General features: G+C 44.7%; 3 protein-coding genes across 4 annotated transcripts in view; all 3 read right to left on the bottom strand.

Annotated features, from left to right (window-relative positions):
• The window catches only part of ern2 (endoplasmic reticulum to nucleus signaling 2), a 12,298-nt gene extending 12,268 nt beyond the window's left edge, over window positions 1-30 (bottom strand). For both annotated transcript variants that reach the window (XM_084004586.1, XM_084004587.1), the window contains exon 1: window positions 1-30. This exon is cut by the window's left edge and continues 224 nt beyond it. The gene's annotated coding sequence lies outside the window, so the exon portion shown is untranslated.
• Window positions 31-592: 562 nt separating this feature from the next.
• LOC311010404 (carbohydrate sulfotransferase 12-like) lies at window positions 593-7,150 on the bottom strand. Its single transcript, XM_084004882.1, has 6 exons — window positions 7,014-7,150; window positions 3,780-4,410; window positions 3,542-3,684; window positions 2,094-2,222; window positions 1,828-2,020; window positions 593-1,160 (listed from the first exon to the last, which is right to left on the bottom strand). Exons 2-6 carry the CDS (start codon window positions 4,311-4,313, stop codon window positions 894-896), a joined length of 1,266 nt encoding a protein of 421 aa, XP_083861008.1. The 5' UTR covers window positions 4,314-4,410; window positions 7,014-7,150; the 3' UTR covers window positions 593-893.
• Window positions 7,151-10,021: 2,871 nt separating this feature from the next.
• On the bottom strand, window positions 10,022-17,038 carry eif3ba (eukaryotic translation initiation factor 3, subunit Ba). The gene is made up of 19 exons (XM_084005209.1): window positions 16,812-17,038; window positions 15,861-16,053; window positions 14,999-15,118; window positions 14,853-14,910; window positions 14,564-14,692; window positions 14,323-14,480; window positions 13,547-13,678; window positions 13,370-13,436; window positions 13,246-13,292; window positions 12,948-13,158; window positions 12,785-12,857; window positions 12,575-12,697; window positions 12,408-12,486; window positions 12,069-12,207; window positions 11,833-11,958; window positions 11,533-11,610; window positions 11,316-11,424; window positions 10,961-11,073; window positions 10,022-10,593 (listed from the first exon to the last, which is right to left on the bottom strand). Exons 1-18 carry the CDS (start codon window positions 16,909-16,911, stop codon window positions 10,973-10,975), a joined length of 2,043 nt encoding a protein of 680 aa, XP_083861335.1. The 5' UTR covers window positions 16,912-17,038; the 3' UTR covers window positions 10,022-10,593; window positions 10,961-10,972.
• Between the last annotated feature and the right edge of the window lie 335 nt (window positions 17,039-17,373).

Below are 17,373 nucleotides of genomic sequence, written 5' to 3'. Positions count from 1 at the left end.
ACAGCGACGCGCGGCCGTTTGTCACGTTTCCGTGTTGAGACGGAACCGGTGACGTCAGGAGAGAACTGTCAAGCTGAGAGGGAGGGGTGGGGTCGGGGTCCTTCCCCCCCCCCGCTGAGTGACACATCGGCTCAGCCAATTGGGAGCAGAGGTTCGGCAGCGAAGGGGCGGGGCTTTAGAAACGGCTGGAACACGTGGAAAGCGACAACAGGACAGTGAACAACAGAGGCTTTTTGTGGGATGGAAAGTAGTGGAGGCCTTATTGTTTGTTGCTCACTCCATTAACTAAGTACTTTTACTCAAATATTTACTAGTTTTTATACTTCTATTCTTTATATGGATACTTCTACTCTGCTTCAACGCAATAAGATGCTTTACATTTACATGAATTAGTCATCTCCAAGTCTAAAGATGAAAAAGGTCCAACAAGTTATACATTATATTTGTAGAACTATTACACAGAGCTTACCTTAACATAAGTTACCTGAAATTGATTATTGTACATTGTGGCATTTTTTGAAGTAAAAGAGCTGAATGCTTCTTCCACATCCCCAGTATAAAGAAAGTCACACATTTACAAAAAACCCTTTTATTCTCTCTGACATATTTCCCTTCAGCCAGTAGTTAGCCTCCTTTCCCAATGACTTACCAAAAATACTCTTCACAAAACTCTATTCAAAGTGCCTTTACATGAGGGGAAACACACCGGGATAATGCAGCATGGAAAGCAGGTGTGTTTCAGATATGACAAGTAAAATAATACTGGCAGGCACTTCTGTCATTTGAGGTATGCACCGAAAGCAAACATACAAACAGCACCACAGGCTGGTCTTTAAAGGCATTTGCTGGCTGTGTGCAGGTAGTTGAAGTGCAGGCCTTTGGCTCAGTGTGGTCTACTGATGGAGGTCAGGTCTGGGGTAGCCAAACAGCTCAAAGTCTGCTTCATACAGCTTGTACAGTTCTCTCCTCATTGTTATGGGAATCTGTGCAAACCAGTCTCGTTCCCAGCTGGCCGCCGTGCGGTTTCGAGCCCCTGACGGGAAGCGCAGCAGATGATCCACCTCCAGAAGCTTCAGCAGGTGCTCCGCGTCGGTTTCCAGGGTTTCTAGTTGTCCAATGAAGTCGTACTTCACCTGGCACGGATGGCACAGACGGTAGACCTGAAACACACACACAAAAACAGGCTACACTTTTAGAACTGCACCCTTTGTGACCTTGTAATACTGCTGTCCCATGGGTGTTCCTACTGTGTGAAAATGTATTAGCAGAAATCAAAAACACCTTTACTTTGGCTACACTGCCCTCCTCAATAACCATATAACTGCAGAGCTAGAAAGTAAAGACATACATAAATGAGTAAAGCATGAGACAATTAAACATTTAAATACCAAAAAATAATCAAATATCTGTTTCTGACTGAGGCATATTGTGCCAAAACAATTAAGTAAGACACGTTCTAAAATCTGTACGATGAAAAGTCCCAGCGTGCAGACATGCAGAGGATTGTGGAGTGAAATCGATTGATGCATAAACACATGAAATAAAATGTAATCGTTTTTTTGTAAAATATTCAAACTTGAATTGTTGTTCACGAGGTGGATTTGTCCTAAATCAACAAAATTATATATTAAAGTACATTAACTGTCAAAATAATGCAACGTCAACAATAGCACACTCAGAATTAATCTACATAGAATAAACATATGACAGGGACGATGGTGTTATATGGTGTTTTAAAAACCGATGGAATATGAGAAGGGTTAACATGCACATAGTGACCTCACAGTGGATCCAGTGCAGCCTTACACTGCTGTGTGAGACGAATACCTGCCGCCAGTGTTCATTGAAGACACTCTCCCTCTCCGTCTCTGGATCCAGCAGGTACGTGATGAACTGCTCAAACGTCGGCTTGATTCCCGCTGCAAACGCCTCCGCCGCCGTCTCTGGCAAGCCGCCCGACACGTTCCCATAGCGACGCAGCATGACCGAACCAAACTGCTTGTAGAAGTCCTCGTTGGGCCTGAGAGCACAAACGGACACGCGATTCAAAGAATGACAGGGACACTCACTCATCCACCCTGGGAGACACGCACCTTCCAAACTTGTTCCTGAAGGCCGAGATGAGACGCACAAAAGGGTCTCGCACGAACAGGAACTTGGTGTAGTGCTGGAGCTTCAGTGCCATCAGGTGGCGGGACAGAGAGCCGTAATGGCGCCAAAACCTGGTGGAAGACACAAAAAGGAAAAAACAGCATGAGAGCAGATATCGACTGGAGTGCTTTTGAATCGTAGCTGTTCAGTCTCGTGCATTTGGAGATGAGATTAAATGACAAACAGAAGCACATATGTTCAGATCCTTCTGTCCAAACGCAGGCAGCTCCTGAGAGGCAGAGAAAGGCCGGTCTGTGCTGCACCAACCCCCCCTGCCTGTCTTTTCCACTCTCCTCTCCAAGCGTAACTCAGTAAATAACTCTTTTAGCTCACGGATAGTTTCGCAAACACCGCTCCAGTGGAACTGAATATCAGAGTGTTCTCATGCAGCGGTCTAAAAAAGGAACACTATGTGACTTTTCATTAACTAAGAACCTCTTTGAAAAGGAGTGGACGCAGAAATAAGTTTTTCCTTAAATTCTGGCTCGACACGTGATTTTCCTTTGTTTTCGTTGTGGGATGGAGATGGAGATGTGTGCTTTGTTGGCATTCCGGTCTTGTCAAGACACATTTTTCATGATGACTCTGGGGTTTTCCATGTTGAGTTTTTGGAGAGATTTTTACTGAGCTGTTAAAGAAATTATAGTGGGAGCTTGGTTTCTTCAGTTTGAGTAGGCTACGTGTTTTCTTTTTCTTTCTAAATGCATTGTTTATCCTGCCTATTAGACATATTCCTCGTGTGGTATAGCCAATTATTTCTGCTCAAATACACTAAATAGAAAAGATATATACAGATAGGTATATGTATGGTACTTTGAGGTGTGTCCCTTGACTACTAATTGTCAACGCTGAGGAGAGCTGAGAGATGCAACACCTGTTTCCCCAGTCTCCTGCCCATTATTTAAAAAAAGATGAATGTGCATTATGAGGGAAAAATAGGGTGCACAAGAATGTTTAACCACAGGTGTGTAGCACTGGTTAGCACATGCTGCAGAGCAAGCGATTGGGTAGCGAGTGACATGTGTTCTTCTTGTTGATGTAAATGAGGCGATCAATAAGGTGATAACACGTCGGTACCGGATCAGTGCATGGACTTACTGATACCAGATCCAGCATTTTAGGCTGTTTTGGAAGCATTTCTCATGCATGAATCACTACCTCTGCAGTACAACAGTTGCAAACAGGACACTGGATTTCATTTTGCAATCACACATAAATCACACACGGCAGGTTTTTACAGCTTCTACACTTGGATTTATGAGCGTACTCCATGCTACACCTAGAGGTGCCAATGATGCATATAAAACATGAATTAAATGGAAATCTCATCAATCTGGCCCTGAGAGGATGTACATATCAGTGTGTGTGTGTGTGTGTGTGTGTGTCGTACTTGGCGAAGGTGAGGTGGAGCGAGGAGTTGTGTACGAGGTCAGGAGGGACGGCCTCGGGGTTAGTGAACGGTTTTCCTGAGGACGGTGAAATCAGAGACTGAGACAGAACCACCATCACTCTCTTCCAGTTGGTGCACGCCACCTGAACGCAGAAACAAAGGAAAAGGTGTTCCGTGAGAAACGAGGGACGTGAAACAAACTCACCAACCGCACACACACACACACACACACACACACCTTGGGAACGTAGCAGTAGATGATCTGGTGAGTGTCATCCACTATCAGGTGATCCAGTTCCCGGTTTGGGATCTGCTCAAAAGCCCGAGTCCTCCCAGGGAATTCAACCGCGTCCTTCCCTGAACACACATCTGTGATCCTCTGCTTCCTCGCCTCCTGTTCCCCATCCTCCTCCTCCTTCTCCGCAGCAGCAGCACGACTCCTCTCCCCCGTTGCTTCCTCCTTCCTCTGTCCTTGTTTTTCTTTCCCCTCCTCCTCTGTACGCTCCCGAGTTGCTCCTCCTGTCTCTTTGGGCGCCAGCGTTGTACTGGGAGCAGTGGTGAAGGCGGTGGATGGAGAACTGGTCCGGGCTTTGCTGGTGCACGTGGAGTGCAAGGGCCCAGCGGTGGTCCGAGGGTGAAGCGGACTGCGTCTGGGCTCCTGCAGCGGGTAGAGGTTGAAGCCCCCGACGTCGTCCCAGTAGACGATGATCAGCAGGATCATGAACAAAGAGCCCAGGATGAAGGCAACTCGTAGACCACGCCATGTTCCCATGTTTCCAGTGATTGGTGAATAAAAGAGGAAGCGGTTATCTCAGCTCCATGGTGGCCATATATCACAGAAGGACACGCTTCCTGCTCGCCAGCTGCAACTGAAAGGAACAGGAAACGTGTCTGAGACGCCGTCTAAATCATAACATAAAAAAGCGGATATGACAGACAGAGGCAGTGCGACACCAGATTTATCATTAGAAAATAAACCATCTTCAATAGCTCTTCTTCACTAAACACAAGTACTGTATTTATACTAGTTTCTACATTTTGGACAGAAACATTCTCAGATACAACATTATAAAAGTTAGTAAAATGTTAATAAAATAAATCATAATACTCAACAGTAAAATGTTGATAAAACAAAATGAGTAAAATGAGAATAAATAATAAAACCACCAATTATAAAACACTCAGGGTTCTTAAATGTTTAAAAATATCAATATTTTCCGCTCCTCTGCTTCCAGCTGCATGGAGCGGAATGATTTCCCGGAACAAAAGCTCTGAGGAATCAAAGAGAAGAACCTTTAAAATGTGTGTTGTGTGTGCTCAGTCAGATAAACACAGAGGATTTATATATTTAGAATGAATGAAGCAATCCATACAGTGATGAGCCCTTTCTAGAGAACCAGCCCGTTACTTTGTTCCAGCGATTCTAGAATCCCTCAGTTCCACGTTCTTTGTGTAAACACACACACGGTTGATGCACAATGCAACATTGTGCGAGCTGCCTGGTTGCCATGGCAACAGAGAGCAGTGTCTCTAATTGTCTTCCATGCGGCGGTTAGGTTCAACCAATTATACCAACGAACTGCACCGAAATGAAATGAAATCCCGAGGTGATGCCCTGCACGCTATACGCTCCTCAGCTGACTCATACGTGGGTTTATTTAGGAAAACGGAGATTCAGTCATCGCTTCATCCGTGGCTTGTAATTTGTAACAGGCAGTGCAGAACGTCAAGACTGCGTACAGTGACAGGGTTCTGTTTTTTGTTTACACACCAGAAACAAACAGACATAATAAACCATGAGTCAGCGGATATTTCGTGTGTTGAGTGAAGCACAGCACCAATAGATTGTGTGACAGGTGCTTTTTTCACTCACAAAGGAAATGTAAAAATGTGTATGAATGTATAAATGCCAACACAAGGCTGAGATACTGGAGCTGATGAATTCTGTTATTGTCCCAGTGACTTTTCTTCAGATTAAAAGCAACATTTGTAAAAAGCAAATTCAAATCGAGGTGGGTAGAGTTTTACTTTATAAGAACAATTAGGCCTTTACAAGTAAAAGCCTAATATGATATGGGTTTCTGTACTTTTGATACTACAACTTCTATTTGATTGTACATTGTAGTAGATTATCAATAATGACTCAAGTAAAAGTTGTCACTACTTCTTCCAGAGATGTAGACAAATAAATAAGACATGTATTAACTCATGATTGACGTTTTAAAGGTGAATCATGAACCAGAATCCCATCTAAAGGATGTATTATAGGTGGTGGTGGCCCGGGGCCGTGGGAGCCTGAGGCTGCCACTGAGATGTGAACAAACAAGGCGGTGGGGGAGGAAGCCTGCTGGAGGGTTAACACCCTTCATTGTCTGTGCCATGAAAACATCTGCTGCTGCTGCTGCTGCTGCTGCTGCTGGGGATAACGGGGACCCACCTACAACCCCGACCAGCTCCAGACAGAGAGGAGAACGAACCACAGTCCCGGGACTCTTCTTCTGCTTTCAGTTTAAACGTGAACTCCACGTTGACTGGATTGGCCTCATTTCACGAATCAACATCCACTAACTCGCTCGTGTCTTGGCACGCGCTGTACTTACACACAGACACGAGCGCGCGCACACACGAACGCGCGCGCACGTGTCAGGAGGCTGCAAAAAAAAAAAAACATGAAAATATTCCGATGTGTACTTTGCATGTGCCTGTGAGCCGAGGGACAAGTCTGCAGCCTGAGTTTTACCCCAAACCCGCCTACTTGGTTTTTACTTTAATTCAGTTATTTAGTTAACTTTATATCCCCTCCGACAGAAAACAGCCTCGTTCATACAGCACGCGGCTACAATGTATCCTTTCATCATGTCTCATGGAGACGGACACTTTCCCTTTACGCGCAGCCGCCGGCAGGAAGAGTGGACTTATTTTCCTCCACAGTCTCCTCTTGTCCCCTCTCCCTCCACGGTCCCTTGCTTGTCCTCTCTGCTTGTCCCCTCTGCTTGTCCCCTCACCCTCCACGGTCCCTCTGCTTGTCCCCTCTCCCTCCACGGTCTCCTCTTGTCTCCTCTCCCTCCACGGTCTCCTCTCCTCTGCTTGTCTCCTCTCCCTCCACGGTTCCCTCTACGGTCTCCTCTTGTCCCCTCTCCCTTCACGGTCCCTTGCTTGTCCTCTCTGCTTGTCCCCTGTGCTTGTCCCCTCACCCTCCACGGTCCCTCTGCTTGTCCACTCTCCCTCCACGATCCCCTCTGGTCTGCTTGTCCCCTCTCCCTCCACGGTCCCCTCTCCCCCCACGGTCCCCTCTCCCCCCGCGGTTCCCTCTCATGCGTGCCCCCTTTGAGGTGCTAGAAAGCCGGCTTGTCCCCCTGTAAGTCCTCCGTACCGGGAGCATCACGGCGACAATGAAGCGTGAATCTGCCTGAGAGGAAAACACGCCAACAAGCGAGCGGAATTATTTGTGTGGTTTTGTTCTGTTTCTTACCCGGCAGATGAGCTCCATGGTGCCGGTCGCTCTCAGCCCCTTTGTCGCCGTGCCCCCTCCCTTATCTGGCCGTCAGACCGGTGATGAGACCGGGCGGGCAGACGGGACCGTGGCGGTCAGCTCCACGCAGAATGAAGACACATCTCGCGATATCCTTTTTTTCCTGTGGGGCGGGGTGGGAGACAGCTACCCACTCTTCTACACACACACACACACACACACACACACACACACACACACACACACACACACACCACACGAAACCATAAAGCCCGCCCACGTTCCTCAACTAAAAGTAATGTTTTGGGACCTCCAGGAGGGCGGGTCAAAAATATGGAGTTACCGGTATGCTTAATACAAATAAAAAAGAGGCAAAATGATGATGTATGCCTCCTCAATCAAGATTATGATAAAGTAAGTAATTATGAGAGACTCAGTCATACAATTGTCAACATGATGAGATGGTCAACATTTTTAATGATGATATAGGCCTACTAAATCAAGATTATGAGACACTGAGTTTGAGAAAAGTAAGTCAAAATGACCAGATAGTAAATCCAAATGGTGAGATATGGATTTACATGAAAACGCACTCATAGATATTATTTTATATACATTTGACATGATGGGCCGATGATTAACAATAGAGGCTTCAGCAATAATCCCTTTAAATTGAATTCCTAACGGAGTAGAACTCAACTATACAATCTGAAAAACTTTTAATCCTATAATAAACCCTATAATAAGTCATATTTTGAGCCTTCATCTCACCAAACCCCACCAGGAGTGAAAACAATTATTAAATGTATTATTTAGCCTTTCTGTCAGTTACCGTGTAATTAAGCTTAATTGAACTTGAGGCTCTAATTTTGTGATTTGAAGTGGTTTCTCTTATTTTGTTCAACATATTAAAAACACATTATAATACTATAATAATAATAAAAATCCAACGCACCACCATGGATTTCCACCTAAATAAAGTTGAGTCAAAGCAGCAACAACCAAAGTATTGAGTTGACGTACAGGTGTGTATTTTTCCAGTGTAAATACTTTCTTCTTTTCTTACTCCAGTCGTATAAAAGTGTAAACCTGGCATCCCCGTTTGAATGAAGAGCCGTCTTGAGGAGTATTTATAACATCTGTGAGCTGATGGGAAAATGACGGGGTGGACGCTGCGTCCACATCAAAAGGACCTTCAGAGTCCAGACCACACAGATCCTGGTACTTACGTGTTTTTATAGGACAAAGTTCACATGAAGGCATTTTACCAAGAAAGTACCCGAGTCCCAGGGGTCTCAATATTTGTATAAATCACTGCTCAGCCAGATCAAACTGACACACACACACACCTGTAATTAATACAATCATAACATACTTATACTTTACTTGAGTATATGCATTTCATATACGTGCTTCTACCTTTCCCCACCACTGCAATTATTTGCCACTTATAGTTTTACATTTACCCACATGATATGCTTTATGATATGGTACTAGACCTGTAATTCTACTCTACCCAGTAGACTACAAATTATCTATAATTGGCGTTAAAATACTATAAGATGTGCATTTTTTACTGACAAACAGAGATTATAACTCTTCTGTAATTAAATCTTTAAATAAACACCTGTATGGGGTTGTTTTTGTCCTTTTGTCCATGTTAAACTGGAGATGGATCTTATTGTAATGGACCTCGTGCAATTATGGAGAGTGACGTTGAATGTGGCTGTGATGGTTTTGTTGAAGGACTACAACAATACCATTACAGCCACATTCAACACAAACATGTTATTAAGGCCGGTGCACGACGTGGAAGCTTAAGAGTCGCGTTGATCCTGTTTTTGATTCCCTAACGGGGCAATAAAGTACGGATCCATCTGCTGAAGCAACATTTTGAATGGATTAGATTTGCTCCTAAGGAGTCGTGAGACCCAGTATGGATTTAATCCAAATAAAAAAGGCCTGTTTAGTATTTGAGATGAAGTCAAATATAAGCATCTTAGACGTGAATAACGTTAACACCAAGCAGCTACCCTTTAGGTCATGACCTCTATGTAGATGTTATTAGTTGACCGTTGTGTTCAGCATGTCAAATATCACGGTGAACATCTGTACAAACATCAGGCCCTTAGCTTAATGAGGTAAAATATCTCAGCAGCCTATAGTCAGTCGACAGACCTCACATTTCCATTAGGGATCAGCTAATGAAACTAAATGATGCTGGAACATCAGGTACTAACTGTTCTCTGCAGAAAACCCCCATATGATGGAACCTGCTCAAAAACCTCCACACTAAAGACAGTTTATTTATTCCACACTAAAAGAAATGATATTGTAAGTTACTTTCCACTAGCAGATTGAATGACTGCTGAGTCATGGTAGGCATGGCTTAATAAACGACTGTCACCTTAATTACAGGCCAGCTCTCCAGAACAAAAGAAAGAACCCCATGATCTCGGCTACATAAAATCTTTTTTTAGTTTGGATGAAGCAGTGAGCGACCTTGGCTTGCAAATATGTTGAACTATGAAAGTCATAAATATCATCTGAGGGGAAAGAGATTTCCTTTTAAGCACATTTTAGCTTCAATTGAGATTCCTCAGTTATACGTATCTTTTTAAACCTTAGAAACAGTGCCCTCTAGTGGCAGCTGGGGGATGTTTCACTTTTAGGCAGCTGAGCTTTTAGCTGTAACTAGAGTGGACCGTTATACATTTAGGAAAATAACATTTTTACGGCTTATAAAGATGACAAATGTGGTCACAAGATACATTATTGTCCCCAAGATATCCGACCTGCTTAAATCAAATGCTTTAAAGATCACAGGGATGTTGGGATATCTTCCTTGCATGTTTAAAACAGCCCAAGGATGTTTTGTTAAGTAAATTAAAACAGTTAAAAGAGGCTAACCGGTTATCAAAATGTTTGGTAATGTCACTAAAAGCCGAGTAGGACTAAGAGAAGAGACGATTCCCTTTATAACAAAAGAACCAAACACTACGACACAATCAGGTAGCATTGTGTTTGAACGTTTATTTAAAGTCATTCCCACTGCGCACCCCCTCCCTGTGTGAAAGCCTAGTCTGAAAGGAGGAGGATACAGGCCACTATAGCGCGCCATCAGCACATTTGTAACAAAGGCTACTGGTTTAGTCACAACACCTTCACCCCCCACTGGTATGGCACTCTGTGCTGCCCTGTGAAAACACACTAGCATGGTGAGTTCATAACACAAGCCCCGGAGAAAGAAGGTCCGATGAGAGGCTGGGATTAGAGAGTGAGTGACTCCAATTAATGAATAGAAAAAAGGAGTAGTAGTAGTAAAGAGTATAACTAAATACCAAATTCCACAGAGAAAAAAATACGGGGCCGATGGTGAGTGACGAAGAGAAACTATTAAATACTGAGTATCCTCTCTTGTCCCCCCGACGCGGATGCTGATCCACGAGGTGTGCTTTGATGATGTCACTAAAGTTGAATGTTGAGGCTTGTGATCGTGAAACCCCAAAATTCACAGCGTGGTCGTCCTCCAATCAATGACGCAGTTCCTCTCTCCTCCTTCCACACAAAAACGGATGGACTGAAAGAGAGAGAGAGTGAGTTAAATAAATAAATGTTTGGTATTTACACAAACAGAAAGAGGGAACAACACATGGACTGTGGCTGTTAATCTAAAAGGTTCATTACACAAGGCCGATGAAGGAATGCAAACTCATTTCCCCCCCAATGTCGTCGACTCATTCTACACCAACTGTCATTCATCTTCAGCAGCTGAACTGACCGACTGTTGAGAATGTTTGCCCACTGATAGCCAAAGAGGCATCTCTTCTTATCTCTCCATATTGCTCCGTTAACTACGATCCACAAACTGAAGTGCAGGTGGAGTCCTCAAACATATGGAACCGATTTTACATATATAATTGGCAAATAAGAGACAGGATTGTTACCTGCGTAGGGGACTACAGATCTCCAAGGGGAATGATTTCTTCGTTGATAAAAAACTCAATGGTCTCCTCCTCCCAGTCGTCAACATTGCTGTCCAGCTCATCACCGTCCACTCCTGCAAGGCAGACCCAAACACAAACGTCAGTCATCTTATAATGCAAGGATAAAGACTGTACATTTACATTTAGGGCATTTAGCAGGCGCTCTTATCCAAAGCGACTTACGATAAGAACATTTGGAGGAAGAAAGAGCAACAGCATATCACTATCAGTACAGTAAGGATTTCACAAGATCCCGTTTCAGCTGTAGAGGGAAGCCAGTGAAAGGTTATGGGGTGTAAAATGTGAGAGGACCCACCTCCTCTGAGCTCGAGGCGGACGCTCTTCTGTTCCTGATAAGTCTGCTGCGCCGTCTCCCTGTAACGACGATAGTCCTCCATCATGGACCTGCGCTTGTCCACCAGCTCCTACTCACACGCACAAAACAGAATCATGTTAAGGCCGTAAACACGCAGCCTGCATCAACAAATAACTTATAAATACACCTAGAAATGAAAGAAATTAACATGTCAAACCTTCGAAGCCTTGGACTGGCTCAGACGATCCTTCTGCTCAAAGATCTTTGAGTATTTCTTAAGATCCTTCTTGATAACCTGCAGGAGGAAGAGGGATATTTATCATAAATAATTGTTCCACACATGCATTGTGTTGTATCAATACGGAGGACGTTGTAGGTGTGAGCCTCAGAATAAAGTTAGAATCAGGAGCCGCAGTGCAGCTCTCATACGAGGTGTCAGAAAAGTAATTTAGTTCGTCATCACCGGCTACACACCAAGAATATATTACACAGGATCATATAAGAGATGAAATGGCACCTTGATCTGTTCCACGTTAAGCAGGGTAGGAGGTCTGGGTCTCCAGAGCAGCTGACAGAAGCGGTCCTTGTTGTTCTTCTGAAGTAGACGACCCTGGAACGTCCACAGCCAGTATGCATTGTCCACCTAAACACACACATTTTGCGTGTTCAGTTTGTCGTTATGGTGTTAAGAATCCCACCCGTCGGTGGCAAATCTGGCAGGAAAGAAAAAACAGTATTTATGGTGTCACAAACCTTGTGGCTCCACCAGGAGACGGAGGTGACGACGTAGCGACCGGTCGGGTCCCACTCCACGTCAGAGGCCATGTAGTGCTCGGCTATGTTCATCATGGTGCAGTCTGACGTGTCCACGAAGGCAAGAGCTCCATTCATACTGAGAGAAAACACACACGCATGATTACGACATTCATCAAAACCGATGCTCACATGTGCAAAACATGCACTACAGCGAGCCTCAGATCAGAGTTAGAATCAGGAGCTTAGCTCTCATACGAGGTGTCAGAAAAGTTATTTAGTTTTGTCATCAGGGGCTTCCTGCTCGCACCACTCACACAAAACATTCATTTAACTGACCTCCTGAGTCCAGCAAGCACCAAGAACTGTCCCTGTGGGCTCCAGAAGATGCTGTTGGCCTGCTGCTTGTCAAACATCTCTGTAGAAGAAATAAAATGTGGAGGTTTATGGCGGTGACTAGATTGTGTAACCTGGCGCCAGTGGGACAGTCGGCCTGATCTACTCACTCGTGAGCTCAATCTTTCCGTTGTTTTTGACATGATAGAAGGAGACGCAGATTCTGGGAGACTCTCCGTGGAGAACGGCAAACTTGCTGCCATTGGGTTCCCACGCAAACGCTATGATGCTTTCTGAAAAGACAAACAGCGAATTATGAACGATTTCCCCTTTTATGGTAAATAATAAAGAGTTACTTTGTGTGTTTATAATGTACTAACCCTTCATCTCCACCACATCAACAGGAACCTGCTTCTCTCTCATACGGAAGATTTCAAAGTTGGTGACCACGCCCTGAAAAAAGGTGGAAAAAACACATTTTAGAACGTGATTTTAAAAACACACAGACTGGCATCCCTGCCGTTTCGCCCCCTTCGCCCCCACCTGTGTTCCTTTTGGAGTCCTGTCCACTTTCACACACAGGTAATCTCCGTTTCTCTGCCAGTGCAGCTTGCAGTCGACAACGTTGAAGAGGTTGCGGACACGGATCTCCTGGCGGGAAGGCAGCTGCATCAGAGTCACTCTGGCGGGGATATCTTTGTCCTCGGGAACCCAGAATGCTATGATGTTGTCACCTGGAGACCATGAGAAGTCCCTGCAGATACACAAACACACACAGATGAGTGTCAAAACCTCACAATTTAAACTACAGGAAACTCATCATGAAAGCATCGTCTCTTACTTGATCCCAGAAATCTTGAGACTCTTCTTGTCGAGCAGGCCCATCGACTGAAAGGAGAACATGGCTTTAATGTCACCTGCCTACTTCACAAACAGAAACCACATGTTTTTTTTTTTGTTCTTACTGGAGTCTCATAGATGCTCAGTGTGTCGGTGGTCATCCTGGCAAAGAACTTTCCATCGTGGCTCCATCTGAGAACAAATGCGCTCCATTATAATACATTCGCATCACAGCGGGAGCAACAGATGTGAAAGCAACAACGAGGTGAATGAGATTTTGACAACGAGAGACAGAAACTGACTTGAAAATGGGCCAGTGTGCAGAGCTCTCGCAGTGGAAGCCTCTCTTCTTCTGTCCAGTCAGAATGTCCCAGATGATGATGGCCTGTGGGTCCTCCTTCGTGTCCATCAGGGGACTGAAGGTCACCACATACCTGGAAGGCATCACAACCACACCTGGAGCTTCAGAAACAGTCCTGTTCACTCAACATTACCCATCATTCACTATTTTACTTCTCTATAGCCGGCATTTCATCAACAATTGGGTTAATAAAAGTATAGGCTGGTGTTGGTGTTGGATTGGAACTTCATTGGCATATCCTTAGTTTATTGCAGTCATTTTCTTTTCAAAAAATATATATATAAATATATTTAATTGGGTTTCTTTCTAAATTAAGATTTTTCTTAATGTGAATGCAGCTGCCTGTTAATAAAAAGGTACTATTTAAATCTGTATACCCATCTGTGTACACCGTAGCTTCATTCAGGAAAGCATAATTTCTTGTTTCAGTGTGAATCATATTTGTCTAATAAAGAATAAAAAGAATGAAAATAAGTGAATTGTGAAATATATGTAATTGTATAGTTTTAAAATGTTTTGCTGACTGAACATCAGAGATAAGTGAGAGGTGGTTTATGTTTCTATGCATTTCTTCTTTGGGTGTCACAGAAAAACAATTGTCACATTTCATCCTTAAAGACATTTCAGAGAATCAGTTCACATCATTAGTGTTGAAGCTAACACACACACACTCTGTGTGTAACACACACATATATGCTATACAAAACGATTGATTACCTCTCACATGGTGAGAAGTCGATGAGGGACACGCCTTGATGGCTGAACCTCTGAATCTGCTTGAACTTCTCGCCGCCCCACAATGCAATGCCACGTTGGTGGAAGGTGGCCAGGTAGGTGCCCTTAGGAGACCAGCGCACATACGTCTCTGTCCAGCGCTGCACCAAGACACAAAACCGTTATTAACCTGCGAGCCAACCACCACTGCTGAATTACATGTAACATGTGATCAACCACTCACGGCTCTCTCTTCAGAGACGATCGGCTCCTTGGCATCGTTGTTGAAAATGGCGGTCCTCTCTCCGGCTTCATAGATCACGCTGTACTGGTCGCGACAGTCCTGGTCCTCAATCCAATGGCGCATGTTACCCTGAACAGACATTTTGACATATATACGTTGATATTCAGTGGCCAATTTTAAAGCATTACCTTAAACCTTACATTTTGCCTCATTTAAGTACAACAATGTCTATGAAATAAACTGCTTATCATCAGTAAAAAAGAAGTGTTTGATGGGGAAAGCAACTTACAAAATCTTTGAAAGGCTGCTTCTCTGGAGTTTCCCATTCATCACTGATGTTCATGTACCTGAGAAATGAGCAGACAGAATGAATCCACTCGTCTTGAGCATATCTGCCGTCACACTTGCATCTCTTATCAGACACTTCACACTCACTTGTCAAAGTCGGTGAAGAGGTTGACTCTGAACGTATGTTGCTTGTCGAGTTTGTATCCATCTGCGTTCTTTACAGCCTCGAGGGCCTGCGTGGGACCGCCATACTCCAGGAAGATGTACCTGAGAGTGAGATACGGGTCCGTTTTTTACGACTGAAATTCAACATCAACAACCAAGCACATTGCCACAATAGAGTGGTGAAGTCCCGCCTTTCTATTTCCGGTACATGGGACCTCAATATGAATTTCTGATGCATGCATTTCGATGGTGAGATAGATATTATTTCCTGGTCCCGTTTGAATTGCGCCATGAATTTCACATATGTTGTTTGTGGTTTTTAAAGATAGTTTTTTCATGCAAAAAAAACTACGATTTGTGGCGAAGAAGTTTGATAATGGTAGGTTTTGTGTGAGGCCGCTTTGTGAACTACAGCTCTTCGATATCCGTCAGTTTGAGCCAGCGATTCCTCGTCTTCTCATCGGACGGGAACCGAAAGCATGAACAGCCGTACCTGCTGGAACATTCAGGAACATCTTCATTCGATCGGCACTGAATCGCTGTGAGAAAGGGTGATGACGTGACGTCACATACGCCACGTGTTGTCTCTCTCATTGTGTTTCCTCTACAGCCTCAAACTGAACAATTGCACAATAAACGGCCAAACTCTTGACGTGAAAATGTATCGTTTAAATCCACAAACGGCATATTTTTTAATTCGGGGTATATAACGACTGGGACCAGCAAATAATTATTTTATCTGCATTGAGACCCACACGTTTGTTACGATCTCAGAGGTCCCGTGGGAGTCTAGTGGAAGGGGCGGGACTTGGCCACAATAAGAGCACACAGCAGATCAACATACCCTTTGGTCAAGCCATCAGCCTCCGGATAGAACTCAGTGGTGATCTTGCCAAACTTGGAGAAAATCTTGTGTATGACGTTCTTGAGTTTCTCCAGCCGCTCCGGGCCGACCTGAGGGACATTGTCCACCACCACCACCGAGTCTATGCCGTCAGCCTCCAGCGGCTTCTCCCTCAGGATGTCTTCCAGGTATTCTGAAGAGGAGAGAGAAAGAGGGGCGGCGGGAGATCAGGGAGGGGGGAAACGCTTATCTGATCTGTCAAGATACATGCTCATAACCAAGTCTGCTCTCAGGTTCGACCACGACGACAGCACTGGTTCATTTTTAAGATTTTAAATTCATTGTACGGTGACAGAGCGAAAGACACCGGGGGAGAAAATACAGGTTGATGACAACTTTAATACAATGTTAATTTAAGAGTTTGATACAAATGGGGTGGACAAAATATTAAATGATTTCAGCTAGGTGACCGATAACGAACGAATTAGTCGATTTGATGTTTGCTCACTAGAGGAACAATATGGACCAAACCCCCTTGCGATTGGATGAACACGGTGTGAAAGCTGGCTTTAGCTACCAGCTGCTTCATGCAAACCACCCTGCAGGTTCGCAGCAGTGGTCCCGGCCTTAAATACCCTTTCAGTGACACTTATTGCCCAATTACTCAGCTTCGCTCCTGAATGAATGTAAATGACATCGAGGCCTGGTGGGTTGTCTGGGTGAGGCTTCAACGGCCGTGAAATAAAACCCGGGGCTCGCTTCGTGTTGCTTTTAAGGGAAATGGCGACGTATCCGTTTTATCCTTGACAATCAAGCCTCTACACATCAAGCTCCAGTCGGCAAAGCGACAAGCTAGTTAGCTTCGTAGCATCCGCAGTACCGCAAGCGCGGCTCGTAGCTAACGGTTAGCAACAGGCCAGAAAGCCGGCGTGTTTCCTGCTGCCCGCTCACCCTCTTCCTCGACGTCATCCTCGAAGTCCTCGGGGTCGCTGAAGGAGGGCTCCTCCTCATCGTACTCGGGGTCGTCCACCATATCCACCGTGTCTTGCATTTATCGGGCACTACGAGACGGAGTTCTCGCCGCTATGGTGCTGAATCCCGGACAAATGAAGAGGCTGACGCTCGTCGGCCGGTGCAGCACCATGTGCGGTTTCGTGAAAATGGACGATGTGACGGAAACGCGACACCGGAACTGGTTCGCGGGGAAAAGGGCGAGTGGCGGGAGGGGGGACGGTAGAGTTTGAGAACATGGGGACCGGCCGTCGCGCGCCGCACGCACACGTGATGTAGCTTATCCGTGAGTTTACAGATCGGTGAGCCACGATAAACTGAAAATATTTATCAGACACTGGGAATTATGACGTAATTAACCTGAAGGTGGCAGCAGTGCAACAAATTGGATGCCAGATGCCATAAAAAAAACCCAAAGAAGAAGAAGGCAATTTTATTTGTTTCGCACCTTTCATCAACAGGGCAATTCAAAGTGCTTAACATAAAACATTAAAAGCATTGG

Source organism: Eutrigla gurnardus, assembly GCF_963514095.1.
Source record: "Eutrigla gurnardus genome assembly, chromosome: 3".
NCBI classification, from domain to species: domain Eukaryota; kingdom Metazoa; phylum Chordata; class Actinopteri; order Perciformes; family Triglidae; genus Eutrigla; species Eutrigla gurnardus.
The sequence above is the reverse complement of the archived record's forward strand: the minus strand, read 5'-3'. Positions and strand labels throughout refer to the sequence as shown.

Bases quoted from the DNA above. Each gene is read 5' to 3' on its own strand.
- LOC311010404 (XM_084004882.1), bottom strand. From the start codon at position 4,313: ATGGGAACATGGCGTGGTCTACGAGTTGCCTTCATCCTGGGCTCTTTG. The intron at 3,685-3,779 runs GTGTGTGTGTGT...TTCTGCGTTCAG, and splicing joins TCTACTGCTACGTTCCCAAG to GTGGCGTGCACCAACTGGAA. The intron at 2,021-2,093 runs GTGCGTGTCTCC...TTGTGCTCTCAG, and splicing joins TTCAGGAACAAGTTTGGAAG to GCCCAACGAGGACTTCTACA.
- eif3ba (XM_084005209.1), bottom strand. From the start codon at position 16,911: ATGCAAGACACGGTGGATATGGTGGACGACCCCGAGTACGATGAGGAG. The intron at 13,293-13,369 runs GTAAGAACAAAA...TTCTCCTTTCAG, and splicing joins TGAGCATCTATGAGACTCCA to TCGATGGGCCTGCTCGACAA. The intron at 11,074-11,315 runs GTGGGTCCTCTC...TCTGCCTTGCAG, and splicing joins CCGCCTCGAGCTCAGAGGAG to GAGTGGACGGTGATGAGCTG.